This window comes from Gymnogyps californianus, chromosome 1 (assembly GCF_018139145.2).
Source record: "Gymnogyps californianus isolate 813 chromosome 1, ASM1813914v2, whole genome shotgun sequence".
Lineage (NCBI taxonomy): Eukaryota > Metazoa > Chordata > Aves > Accipitriformes > Cathartidae > Gymnogyps > Gymnogyps californianus.
In genome coordinates, this window is record NC_059471.1 from 44615643 (window position 1) to 44630646 (window position 15004).

At 36.9% G+C, this 15004-nt stretch overlaps 1 protein-coding gene across 1 annotated transcript in view; it reads left to right on the forward strand.

The window, feature by feature from the left end:
• The window catches only part of PIBF1 (progesterone immunomodulatory binding factor 1), a 125459-nt gene extending 118714 nt beyond the window's left edge, over positions 1–6745 (forward strand). Inside the window, exons 16-17 of the mRNA XM_050897402.1 lie at positions 3462–3641; positions 5940–6745. Of these exons, the coding sequence (XP_050753359.1) occupies positions 3462–3641; positions 5940–5996 (237 nt within the window). The 3' untranslated portion in view covers positions 5997–6745. The remainder of the gene's footprint in view (positions 1–3461; positions 3642–5939) is intronic.
• The last annotated feature ends 8259 nt before the right edge of the window (positions 6746–15004 follow it).

The window sequence follows — 15004 nt, forward strand, 5'->3', positions numbered from 1 at the left end:
TCTCTACCTCCTCCCCCCGAGTGGCACAGGGGGATGGGGAATGGGGGTTGTGGTCAGTTCATCACACATTGTTTCTGCCGCTCCTTCCTCCTCAGGGGGAGGACTCCTCACACTCTTCCCCTGCTGCAGTGTGGGGTCCCTCCCACAGGAGACAGTCCTCCACGAGCTTCTCCAACGTGAGTCCTTCCCACAGGCTAGTTCTTCACAAACTGCTCCAGCATGGGTCCCTTCCACAGGGTGCAGTCCTTTGGAACAGACTGCTCCAGCAGGGGTTCCCCACGGGGTCACAAGTCCTGCCAGAAACCTGCTCCAGCGTGGGCTCCTCTCTGCACAGGTCCACAGGTCCTGCCAGGAGCCTGCTCCAGCATGGGCTTCCACGGGGTCACAGCCTCCTTTGGGTATCCACCTGCTCCGGCATGGGGTCCTCCACGGGCTGCAGGTGGATATCTGCTCCACCGTGGACCTCCATGGGCTGCAGGGGGACAGCCTGCCTCACCATGGTCTTCACCACCACAGGCTGCAGGGGAATCTCTGCTCCGGCGCCTGGAGCACCTCCTCCCCCTCCTTCTTCCCTGACCTTGGTGTCTGCAGAGTTGTTTCTCTCACATCTTCTCACTCCTCTCTCTGGCTGCAATTGCTGCTGCGCAGTAACTTTTTTCCCTTTCTTAAATACATTATCACAGAGGTGCTACCACCATCGCTGACTGGCTCGGCCTTGGCCAGCAGCAGGTCAGTCTTGGAACCCGCTGGCATTGGCTCTGTCGGACATAGGGGAAGCTTCTGGTATCTTCTCACAGAAGCCACCCCTGTAGCCCCCCCGCTACCAAAACCTTGCTACGCCAACCCAATACACTTATCCTGAAACTAATACATGTCCTTCTACACAAAAGATTCTTCCCATCCATTTTGAAATCCTATACCTACTTTCCCCTTTTTTCTCAAGGTCCTGTTCACACTTGAATAAGTTCACATATTTCTGCTAAGCACAATCTCTAGAGCTTCTTTTTCCTTGCTAGCTTTCTGGACCAACTTGCCAGTTTTTAGGATCGGCAAATATTATTGAATCATGGTAGCATGCTAACAGTAGCAGGTAGAGCTAATGACTCTTTGTTTAGAATTTAAAAGTCAAGCTAAGAATTAAGATTGTGTTTAGGCGCAGAGAAATTTAAAGAGACGGGTAAAATTATTGCAGTTCAAGACAGAACTTTGTTTTCAGTATTTCCTTGGTTGAAAACAGCAAATCTCTTGCAAATGTGTTGGTCCCATTTTCTTTTCTTGTTTAGCAGTACACATACCAATGATTCTATTGGATTCAGTCTTTCCTGTGCTATTTTGCCAAGTTTGTTAAGGTCTTTCTCGCTAAATGTGGAAGGATTTTAGAACAAATATTAAGGCAACTTTAGCTAAATTCACGTGATAAATTTGGCTGTGATGCCAAAATAATTTATTTGTTGTGGGCTAATTTGTCATCCCCACTCCCTGTCATTCCTTCCCATAGCTTCACATTAGAGAATTCTCCTGTTACAGGGGAAGCTCATGTGAGAGCTGACTCTCCAGAGCCTATTTCAAGTCTGAAAACAGACAGGGCTGTCAAGTACAGGACAGATTCTGTGAAGTAGAGAAGACCTTAGACTGCCGAGTGGATCTTGACACAAGAGAATTTGACCCTACACATACAGGTTTCGACTCCGTTTCTGAAATAAATCTGCATGACAGTTTTTGGGTTTTGCCTTGTTGAAACGTGCAACTATTTGGTCCACAGAATAACGCAGTTCAAGTATAGGAACAGCACTTGTTAATGTCAAACCATTGTTTATGTACAATTTAATCTCCTGTGATGGTGTATTTATTTGCTGTATACTTGCTTGAGTTATTTTCATCAAGAAATTCTGTCTATGTGTCGCTTTGGCAACATCTTTGCAGAGTTTACAACTTTGAAAAACATGTTGGCATCAACTATGCAGTCCTTTTAAACAGCTGCTCTGCAGTCATGCTGTTTCGACATGCCACCACACATGGCTGAATTATGCAAATAGTTAATATTAAATGACTGAGATACAAGAACAATTTGTACACTCGATAAAGCTGGTCTGTGGAGTGTAACATCCATTCATATAACTGAGTTAGTGTGGGACAATTTAGAGGCAACAACATGACTCTCTTGACTTTGTATCTTGTATTAAAGGCAGCAGTGGACAGAGAGAAGGTATATGGCAGGAATGTTTTAAAAGGCTGAGGGGTTTTTTAACTCGTTACTAATAATGCAATGAAAATAGAATGTGCATCAATGTAATTTTCTGGCAAGTATTAAGAAATAGGTAAGATATAACAAATGCTTGTCATTCAGCTATAAATATGAGTTACCTTGTTCTGGTTGAGACATAAGATAGAATGTTAATTATATAGAATGCTAATACATTAACAGTATTGCTTATTGAAGACAACAGCATTTGTAAAAAGCAAGCAAACAAAAACATTAATAGTTAAAAAAATGTAAAATTGTCTTAAAATTTACTTTGAAAGGCTTTTCTACTGACCTTGCTGTTCTAGTTCTGCAATAATGAATGCTCTAAATAATAATAGTACCATAAATAATAATAATAAATAATGCTTTAAATTCTGTGACTTATTTTATAGTAATTACACCCATTACATGTGGGGGGAGAGAACGTTAGGCACTGGGTGATGCAAGATGACAAAAGATGATGTTCAGTTAAAGTCACAAAATATGTTTTTTCCTTTCTCATTCTACTATACGTGTTGAATAATCTCTTTTGTTCAGCTAAGTTCTAAGAAAAGGTTACTTTTTTAATTAATCCAAATTGTTTACAAAGCAAATTATTAGAACATCCAAAAAAGTCTTCATTTCTATATGCTTTTGTTTTTCTTTTCCCATGTTGGAACTTTCATTTTTCACAAAATTTCTTTTCCACTCTGATCTCATTTTTGCTATAGGTCCTCTTAAGTTTTTTCATTGATTTTTCTTTTCTGCTCTGGATATAAAGACACATATATAGTTCTAGTAATGTATTTATAAGACTTCTGTGTAAGACCTAGCGCTCAAAAGTACAATTTGTCACAGGCATTCAAATTAGATTTGTAAACTCCCTTGGCCTGACAAAACAAATTCAAAAGAATTCTTTTAAATTAAATGGAAGCTTAAGTTAAAAGAGATAGTGGGTTCCTTATTACACAGTAAATGTTTGCTTTTACAGCCTTTAAGCAATACAAAATTTGAGTTGTATAAATCCTGCGTGCCTCTTTTATTTTCTTACTTTTACTAGTGTCCAATTAGTAGTCCTATTAATTATGGCAAGTATATGTTCATGCTTGTTGGATTTACTGATCCACTTACACATTTAGTTTGGTGAATATAAATTTATTATTAACAAATAAATATTTAATAGGTTCAAATGTAATTTTACTGAATAACTTAACATTGTTCTTTTGTGGTTTTATAGGAACTAGCCACAATGAAACAGATTCTAATTAGTCTACATGGTAAACACCATGAACAAAATTTACCTTCGCCTGATATTGATGTAAAAAGTGCGAATGCAAAAAACAGATCAAACCCTTCAGTAAAACTGCTGCCAGAACATGAAGAAGAAAACGTGTTTACACCTAAGCCAACTTTATTTGTAAGTACTATGATAAGAGTAAGTGCCATAAGCTTTTTTGATCATTCTCCTCACTTTTTAAAAAGAAAAATACAAGTTCATACTTCAGGGAGATGTATAATTAATTCAGCTGAATACTTGCAGCTTTTTATGGGAATGGTCAATGTTGAGGAGATAAATTACAGTTTATGATGTTATTTAGCTATTTGGTAGTTTCTACATCTTAAGTTCACAGCAAACTAGATTTTTTTTTTAAATGCCATTATAATATTACAATATTAAGAGTGGTTAGAAAATTGTTAATAGCCGAAGGGATCCACAGACTATGTATACAATTTTAAATCTACCCTGATCATGTATGAGTTGAGTGTGTGTATATATATATTGAGGAGCAGGAGTGAGGAAATAGGTGTATTTATGTATACTTATATTCATGTATATATGTATATTAATATGTGTGTGTGTGTATATGTAAATATATATTAAAAAATACATGCCCAGTATTGATATCACTTCTGTTACTAAGGATACCTGATATTATAAACCCCTGTTTTATTCCGTTAGAAACTAAATGCTTGGATTTAAATACTTCAAATGGCCTGCTTCAGATTTAGTGCCTCTAGTATTTGAAAGCTTCATGAAAATGGTTTAGAAGTTTCTGCCTATGACTGTGTCTGAACTGATAAATTTAAGAGAGCCAAGTTGCAATGCTGAATCACAAAACAAATCATTACTCTTATTTACCCTTCCTGAGGCTACCTTTCACGAGGGTAGACGGGTTATATCCACACTGTATAGCATATGTGCTATTTTGGTCCAAATATACATCTATACAATTTTTTTTTCTTTTCTTTTTTTTCCTGGTGGAGACTTTAAAATTCAGTGTATTAAACAATATGAGGTTTGTATTGCAGCACATCAGATAGTGATTTTATAATACAAAATGTAGGAAATGGTTGCATCTCTTCGACGTGATGTGAGGGCATTTGGGATTTTAGGGGTTCAAAATTTGCTTGGATGGTGTTATGAGACTAAACACAGGCATACCCAGTGTTGTCTCATCCACAATCCTTTCAGTAGTGCTAAATCATACTGTCCAAACTTTGTCTTTAACGGAGCTATTCAGTGATCCAAAATAGAGCCAAAATGTGAGCTAACAATTAGGTTGTGTAGATGATCCAGGGTTTCAGTGTTTAATCTGTCCTGTCTTACTTAGGGATATAGAAATGGTGTAGGAACCTAGAAGAAATGCTTTTACACTTAGAAATTGTGACCAATTTCTCTTTGAAAAATTCTAGGCTTTTCTGACTTTGGAGTAGGGAACCGAAAATGGGCAGATGGCAGGGTTTCTTCTTAAATGGGGAAAGAAGTTAGTAGTCCTGTGAAAATCCTGCCAGTTTAGGTCAGTTTCTAGAATTTTAAAAGCTTGCACAAATAGAGCAGATTTATTTTTGTAACTGAAATCTTCAAAATGAGAGAAAGATGGAGATTAAAATGTGATGAGAACCACCACCACAAGGCCAGCTGAATAAAGTTGATTTTTAAATTGAATGGTTATTAAGTCTTGGAGGAAAGAACGAATAGAGAGCAGACAGAAAACGGAACTAGAAAGGGACAAGTTTAGGGTCAACAGACAAAAGAGACAGTACTCACTAACATGAGAGATTATACCCAACCCTGAAAGCAGAATAGTCCTTACCTTGTTCCACCTCCACTTCTTTAGTTTTATTTCTGTATACAACCAACCACTGAATTTGCCACAAGAATATTAAGCAATCCTGACTGTGCAGCAGTAGCCTGTAGGATTATGAAGGCAAGGAAAAGTTGCTCACAGATAATTCTCTGCAATTAAAATACTTTCTACACTGTCAGAAAACTGCTGAATTCTTTTATTTTTAATTATAATTTTTAAAGAACCATAGTTCTGCATAAAGTGTTGGTCAATTATGGCACACCTAAGATCTCTTTTCTAAATTCCATCCCCTTCTCAACTGGGAAAGTCAGATGATAATATTTCAAATGAAACCTATTTATGGCACAGTTGATGCATGTTTTCATTGTGATAGATATTTTAAAACAAATCATATACTTCTTACTGTATAATCTGCTTTTTATAACCTAGAAATAGGGAGGCTTTAATACAAATATGTAGTAATAATAACCTTAAATGCATAGTCTTGTTTTTAATTTATTTGCATTTAAGCAAAGAACTCAATTATCACTGTGAACTACATAAGAAGGAAAGAGACTTTAGCACAGATTGCATGTTTTTCTTCTGACTTCCACTGTCTCACAATTAAAACATTCTTTATTTTACAGACAAATAAAGAGGCACCTGTATGGTACAAGAAACTGCAGAAGAAAACATCACCATAGCATTTTTCCAAAATTATTCAAAATAATCCTTTGGGGAGCTTTGCTTGGAAGAAAGTTATTTTCACCATAATGATGCCCTTTTTACCATAAAAGCAAACAACTGTTTTGTTTTTAACTATTCTTTTATACCTGTCAAATGATCTTATGCTTCATAAAATAATTTTTAGACCTGTCATGTGAATAAAATGTGTGGAAATAATGCATGCAGTGATTTTACTAACATATATTTGAATTTTAAAAGATAAATAAACACTAGCATATTGTACACATTTATAATCTGGGCGGTTAAAGGACGTGTTATTCAGAGTGTTCAAATTAATGCATGTTTCAGCTTTTTTATATTGTTTTTCTTGGACCCTGTGTTTCATGCCACATTCCTTGCAACTATTCTGGCTCATAGAAATTTTAAAAATATACATGAGTTAGCATCAGACTATATCCTACTTTCTATGAAGGAAATTCATGTCAGGTGGAAAAAAAAATAATTTCTGATCGGCCTTGATTTGTATAGTTTGTCATTTGATGTCATTTGTTCTACCAAACAGGCTTTAAAAATATTCTAAAGAAGCAATAAAATACATCTTAATTATCAGCACTGATACTTAATGGACTAGATACACTTGGTCTAGTGTAGTTACGTCAGTATAATAATAAAAATAGAACCATGATGTGTAAGTATTGTAGCATGTAATGGTGAAATGGATAACTTGCCATATTTAATTATATGAAAATAAGCCCCATCTTCCAAGAGCACAGTCTACTTATTTATTCCACTCTACCATCTATTTAGACTACAGAAAAGGTCTCTAATATTTTAAAGCACTTTTGACTGCATATGGTATATATGCATATATATAACATAAATATAGATGATATTGTTTAAGTGACTGTATACTGAAAATATTGCTCAGATTTCATTTAAGAAAAAGCTTCTTTTTCTTATCTCCTTTTTCCTTGACAATCTGTCTTCAACTGATTCATTGTTCCTACCTGGACATGAACAATAATTATTTACTATATAATACTGAGCTATATCAAGCTTATGATTCCTAGATACACTTTTCTTCATTTTCCAAACAGCAGTTTGAAGCACAGCAATACTTCCTCTGCTCCAGGTAAACTCCAAGTCCAAGTTTCTTTTTTTTTTTTTTTCTCCTAATTCTGAGAGAGTGAGGTAAAAATGCTCGCAATTGCACATCACAGGATTAAAATTATCATTCTGTGAGTGAGGGAGGCCAGGTGTGTAGACAGAGGTAATATCTTTTATTAGACTAACTGGTGTTCACTGGGGAAAGAAATACACAAACCTTTGGGCTCACAAACCTATCTGTACAGATATTCCTGAATAAACTTTTGTTTCCTGAAGTCTAGGGGTTTATCTAACTTGTATTTTTATGTGAATAGAATCATTAACTTCTCTTTCATGTGAAACAGCTCCCACATGCAGATACTAATTTGTAGTTTGTAATAGATATTTTATATGATTCACAGTCCCTAGTTTAACTTCCTAGACTATCTTGTTTGTCTGTTATCACCCAATAATCAATAAATTGTATTATCTAGAAAGACTGTGAGCTATTTTAGGCAAGATACTAGTTGGAATTTTAAGTATTCACGATTTGTTCTCCTATAGTATCCTTATAGACAAATTGGTGAGATATGGACTATAAGGTGGGTGGAAAATTGGCTGACACACCAAGCTCAAGGAAATGTGATCAGCAATGCAAAGTCCAACTGGCAACTGACGAATAGTAAGTTCATAGGCAATACCAAATTTGGGGGTGTAGTCTATACATTGGAGGGCAGGGTCTCAGAGGGACCTCAACAGGCTGGAAATCGGGTCAACAAGAACCTTATGAAGTTCAACAAAAGCAATTGCTGTCCCACATCTAGGATGGAATAACCCCATAGGCCAGCACTGACTGGAAAGCAGCTTGCCAAAAACAGACCTCGAGATCCTAGTGGACAACAAATTGAACATGAGTCAGCAATGTGCCAGCCAGCCGCATCCTGGGTGGTATTAACAACAGGATAGCCAGCAGATGGAGGGAAGTGATCCTTCCCTTCTGTTTGGCACGTGGGAGACCACATCTGGAGTGTTGCATCCAGTTTTGGGCTTGTTCAAGAAAGACATTGACATATTGAAGTGAGTCGAGCAGAGATTCACCAAGATGATCAAGGGCTGGAGCACCTGATGTAGAAGGGGAGGCCGAAAGAACTGGACTTGTTCAGCCTCAAGAATAGAGGGCCTGGGGGGGAACTTGTTGCAGTCTCCAACTACCTAATGGGATGGTACAGAGACAACAGAGCCAGACTCATCTCAGAGGTGCACAGCGATAGAGTAAGAGGCAATGGACACAAGATGGAGCACTAGAAAACTCAATTAGCTATTATGAAAAATGTTTTTACTGTGAGGGTGGCCAAATACTGGAACAGGTTGCCCAGAGAGGTGTTGGAATCTTCATCCTTGGAGATATTCAGAACTCAACTGGACATGGACCTGACTTTGAGATGAACTAGATGACTGATTTTCAGAATTCCTGTCCAACCTAAATTACTCTATGGTGATATTTCTAAATATACTAATATAAGATAGTGACATTAATTTACTTCTTACCATCCAAAAGACACAAAGTGTTTAATTCTTCCATGGAAATACAATACACAAGAACATTTTGATGCTTCCAGAATGAATTGTGTGTTGTAAATTTCTGTGTCCTCTAGGCAACCTGATTTTCTAGGAAGGCTGACAAAATTAGGCTGATTTGTGGTGAAATTTTATTGACATTTAAACAGTTCTTCAGATGACAAAGTGACATATTTTGGCAAAGTTTTTTTTTTTAGAAAATTACTAACAAGGTCCATCTTTAAATTTGCAAAAATAAAAGTAACTTGTTAGCATATACTGATAACACTGTTGGTAAGTTCTTGTAATCCACGTAGCCCCTGTGTAAATCTCCTCAGTACGTAGGGTTTTTTTCCAGTTGAAGACTTTGTATTTTTCCTGTGTGTCCTCACTAGACTCCAAGGCTGTAATTAATTATCTAGGAGGAGACCTTCTAAGCTTTTCATGTGAAAGCTAGAATGTCACTTAAATATAACTATTCAAATGTGAAATGCCCTACAGCAAAAATTAATGAACCTTTTTGCTCTTTAAGTAATGAAAAGGTTCAGTTGCATTACCTGTATAGCATTTTTACTGATGTTCTTTCCCACAAACATAGTTGTCAAATGAATTATTCCAAAATTCTTCTTCATGGTCTTTGCAGTCTCCCATTGTAGTAGGCCTCGTGTCAATGATGTGTGAGTCAAAAATAATGAATTAAAGAGAAAATTCTAAGGGTAGTCATGCATGTAAGCAACTTGTGACTGAAGTGCCCAAACCACATAATCATCCTCAGTTCCTCTTTTTCAAACCAAAGGGAGCAAAGAGAGAAAAATATCTCTCCTGTATCCTTCTGTACCAAGAAATGTTCTTGGTATGTTAAGTTGGTGTTACTTAAGTGGTAAGTTTTGTAAGTATATAGGTTGAACAGGAAAGAAGGCAGGACAGTTGGTTTAGGGCAGGTTAGGATGTTTTTCTTTTTTTTTAACAGTGCTTTCTCACCTTTCTGTCCCTTGCTAGAAGCAAAGAAGCTCTAACGCATCAAGGAAATCTCTTGTTTGACAAAAAAATTGAAAACATGAAATTGCTTTTTTTAAGGACCTAAACTTTTAAGGCTTGTTGCTGAATCCTGTGCTCATACTTCAGTGGCATTGTAGTTTCTAAATATTTTCTGTACAAAGAAATGATATGTCATTGGGATTTGCAGTCTTCCTCCCCTTCAAGACTTTCTGTACAAAACAGTGATGAAACCTTGTAAAAGAGGAACAACTGTGAATTCAAATATTAGTTCTCTGAGTATTTGTCAGTATCTCTGGGATACAATTTGCTGCCTCTTACACTTTAGCTGTTATTTTCTGTTCCAGTTATCCTTTTGTATGATACCTAGTTCCAGCAAAAAAGGAATACTAATTCTACTAAACCTCTGACATCTGCAAGATGGTCAGGTAGAATTCTTTTGCTCCTGGTAGGCACTCATCAACTTCCATGTCTTTGGAAGACATGACTCAGAGCATTACTCTATAGGAACAACTTACTACCTTTTGAGGAAGTATTCATGTTATTATGTATATGTGTCTCAATCAATTGTCAGTCTGTTGCACGTTTACATGAAAACAGATTTATACACAACAGTTTTGAGACTGTAACAGCCTGTCATCTTTCAGGGTTGCTCTCATTAGGGAGGTCTACTGAGGAAAGAATTTATCTCCCTGTTAACATTACATTTAATAGAACACATGCCAGACTTTTTACCGAGTCAAAGAAATGTATCCCTGGTATTTTCTTATACCAAAGAACATCGAGAATCTGTATTCATTCTCGACCTTTGAAAATGAAACAAGTATCTCTAGATGATCAAGTTTTGCTTACTGTCTTTGGGCAGTATTATCCCCTTCTTAAATTCCTAGGATTGACTGGGAACTCTTGACCTTTAAAATGCATACTTCCGTAGCTTAATTAAGGCAGTTACACTTAGGGTATTTCAGACTGAAGCTGGCCAGCAATCAGCAGCAGTACAACGTGCTAACTCTTGGAGGACGGCATCGCTAGCGGAAATGGACAGTAGTTGGGAATTATGGAAGAGTGAGTGGCGGGTATTGCAGAAGCTTTTAGCAGTAGGAAAAGTAAGTACGGCTCTTTGCAGATGTTAGACCCTCTGCAGCTCTTTAAGCCCTCTGCTGACAGCACAAGAACCACCAACTTTGTTCCACAAGAGTTCATTTTGCAGAGTTCCCTGGGTTTCTTTCCTCACTGATAAGTTTTCCATAACAGTAAATACCCGTTTGGGGTTTTTTTTTTCTTTTTTTTGATAGAGAGACTCCTTTTTCTCAGGACATTGTAACTGGTTCAAAAAAAAGGGTGAATTTTAATCAACTTACCCTTTAAAGGATGAAGGGGACAAAAACCCCCAGCAAATTTCATCCCCATGAAAGCAGGAAATGGCAGAAATATTAAATGCAAAAAGTTAGCATTGGTCATGGAAATAGCTTTTACTCAGAAACTTACATGTTTTCGTAGACTGTGTGCCCTTTCTGAAGATACTACAGAAATAACCACTGTAAAAGAGAATGCTGCTTTGATTGAAGCAATAGAATCAACTTTGTTTGACCATGAATAATTGAAGTCTTTGTGTTAATGCTTCTTTTAAGGAGTAGTGGATCAGTAAATGTAACTTAATTGCAGGAAAAGTCTTATGGATGGAATTTATGACTGTATTTCAATGAAAGTCTTTTCATTTTTCCTTTTGGTTAAATAGAAGAAGGATTACTTAGATTATTCAGTATTGCAGCTGAAATCGTTAGCAATTCCCAGTACTCCTTTTTATCGTGATTTTAGAGATACATATTGCAGCATGCATGACTTTCTCTTTTGCTTTCTTATGCAGTTCTTTAGAAGAATTTGTTTCTTTGTGCATTATTATTAGGTAGAGCCTGGCAATGTAGCGCTTGACTTCTATGAGGGAGTTGTCATCTAGAATGTATATGTGGATTTTAAACAGGATTGTTACCGAAGTGCAGTGGTCCTTTCTAAAAGGAAGAGTTGGAAATATTCCCACGGAGTTCTATCTGAGACCCTGAGAGAGGGTCGTTTCTGTGCCCAAGCTTGCTTGTGCTCCCCATCGCTGGTATAGTGCCACACATACAGGAGACTTGTCACTCTACGTTTCACAGGCCTATGGTTTCCAAGCACACAGCTCCCAGTGCCAGTGGAGCCGTGTAAACAGAGATTCACAAGTTGTCATCCGGAGCTATGTGTAAGATGTTCACACAAAAATTAATATCACTCATCTCCTCTGTGATACTGTGGGAAGTGTAAGCAAGGGAAAAAAAACAATATTTTGGTGCAGTCTATTCTCTTGTCTCCTTTTCCTTCTTGGGGGTTAAATTATTTTAGCATATAAATAAAACTCTAGTGAGTCTTTGTTCTTGGACGTTGAAAAGGAAACATGCTGCAAGTCCTTCAAGGATGGCTAAGTCCTTTTTTCCAGATACTTCATCAAAGATCTTCTGTGTTCAGGTCTCAGGTACTGACCAGACAACTCCTAAGAGATCATTAGGCACCACTTCTTACACATTAATCTTTATTTTACTAACTTATTACTTAAATACTAAGTCCCCAAAATCCACTCAGTATTTATGAGTAAAGGAGTACGTGCCTGAAAGTAACAACGAGCAGTAAAGGGACTAATACGTCAATGACTTGAGTCTTACTGAATTAGCACATTCCTTGTCATTTTGTGTCATTTCTTTCATTATTGCAGTAATTAACTTTGCAGAATTGCATTTGTTCCATTCAGCAGGGAATGGAGAACAATAACAGTGTTTACCAACAGCAGGAGGGAGCTTACCTTTCTTTCTCAACCCCGTAAAATCTCTGCAGGCTAATCTCAATGCACAGCTAGGGTGCCCTCCTACACAATGGAGACTGTCCGAAACCTCCCTTAGGGAAACCTATGTGAGCTGATTAGATCTGTTGTCAATGAAAACCACAAACCCAATCCTATGAAATATAGCAGTTTTTCATTCTGACGTGCCATTTCAAATCTGTACAGGCTGAAACCTTTGTCAAGTAGTTTTACACCGTGATAGTAATTCTGAGATAGCTGAATGACTTAAAAACAAGTACAGAGTATTTTTAATCCATTAAACTCTGTGAAATTACAAAGAAATAAACTATGTAAAGTTCTTACATTTCCAGCTGCAGAAACATCAAAAATCTTTGATAATTCACTATTATTCTTTTGTAGTTGTAAACTGAAATATTATATATAAATATGTGTACATTTTTAACATAAATAACTTAAATTATTTGGGTTTAATTATATTTATTTTTAATACAAAGCAAAATATTTTTCTGTGAACATCCATGTTTAAGGTGCTTTTGGTCTTGAATGAAATGCCAATAAAGTATCTTGAAATTAATTTTATTTAAAAATATAAAGCTTACTGTACTGCATCATCTTCATGGGCTTGTCTGATCTACTGTCCTGTCTCCAAGAATTGTCAGGTTCATGACAGAAAGGCGCAAACTCCCCATGGGCCAACAGTGGACAGCACCACATTTACTGATTTGAATGACAGCCCTCGTTTTCATAAAAATATACAGTATCTTTAATATGCAAGCTTTCAGATTCACTGGATGTTTCTGGAAACAGGAATACCTGATCCACCTTCTCAGCTATGTTTTTTGTTATTCTTTCATGTAAGAGATTTTCTGTGTTCTTTATTCTTGTCACTTCTATCTAATTTCCGAAAACATACAGATGTAACTGTAAGGTTCTTAAAACTCTGCTTTGGCACCACTCAGCCATGGAGGTACCAAAAGTACAGATAATGCCGGCATTCTCAGTGACCACCTAGACTTGTCCTAGTCCTGACAACACCAAGTCCTACTTCTACATAGAGAGATGACAGTACTAACCGTGCTTCACTCTGTATGAAATACCAATTATTGAGTTTGGTAATAAGAACAAGTGTGATTCTGAACATGTATTTATTGGGCCAGAAACTGGAACCCAGTCTGAACAGAACTGGCAAGGCTATTGGTTTCACAGTGCTCTATAGCCGTTATACTGCTTCCATTGGAAACTGAGTATGTTACCATTTTCCTCAGGTGGTGGATAGGATTGAATCTGATCATCCCCGTTGAGTCTCCACGGACGTTAACTTTGGGCAAGATAATGATGGGAGCATTTCTGAAGAAAGGAGTGACCTTCAGCCCTTCAGCTTTGGAAAGAAATGGCCAAGAGAAAATTCAGAGCTTCCAGTCTATTAGCTTGAAGCACCTTCTACAGACTACATAAAGCTCCTAAGTACTGACAGGGTACTGAATTTAATATATGCGTCTTCCTTCTTCATTTTCTGATGTCTACTTTAAAAATACCAGTTTTCTAGTTTTTATTTATCCCATTCTTAAGCACCTAACTTCATGAAATAATAAGCAACCTTGGACGACTCTTAGAGAGTATGGATACCATGACTACTTCAACACTCAACTTTTTGCAAAGGTTAGCACTTACTTTTCAGCTTTAAGTTGCCAGTAAGAGTAGACTTAATCCAATAAAGCAAATTATGGGGCCACAGCATTTGATGGAGGGTGGACATTTAAAAATATAATGCATTAATGTTTAACAAAGTATTTGTAGAGGGGAATTCCTTAAGTTGCATAATTCAGTGTGAACAGGCAACTTCTTTGGCTATTTGGCTATTACTGAGCTTTCCGTGAGCACTGTTTTCACTCCTGCATTCAGAGTAGAGGGAAGCAGGCATTGCATCACACTGTCTCTCAGTGTGATATTTTTGAAAGAAACACTGACATGAGACCAGTTTAATGGTACCACAATGTCCTTGGGATGCAGAACATAGAGCTTTTTTTGTTCTTCTTAAGTTAGATACCAGGAAAGCTTATTGCCACTGCTTCATACTATAAATAACATCACCTGGATTGGAAGTGCTGCAATGGATCATTGCAAAATGCTTCTGCTGATAGAACACAGTGGACCAAGCTGGTCTAACCTACTGTGATTAATAATTATCTCATAGGTGAATTTCACTATGTTCAAATAATTGTTTTAATTTAAGATTTAAAATAACAGGGATGGATGCAGATGCGGTATTGATGAAAGACTCTGCAATTGCAGCCTGTTCTATTCACATGATCTGGCAATGCTAACATGAAGCAAAAGGAAAAGAGTTAACATCCTCTTTGTCCCTTCCACTTTTGCTTCTTTCCCTTTTCAGTGAAGTCATATCTGAATACAAAAGTGAAAATTTGAAAAACTGTAGTGCTGCATGGTAAAACACTTTAAAACATGTAGAACAAGATGTGATTTTTATCCTGGTCCTGCCAAAATATATGTTTTAATTTTAGTTTTTTTCTCTGGTGCAATAAAATATTCATTTTT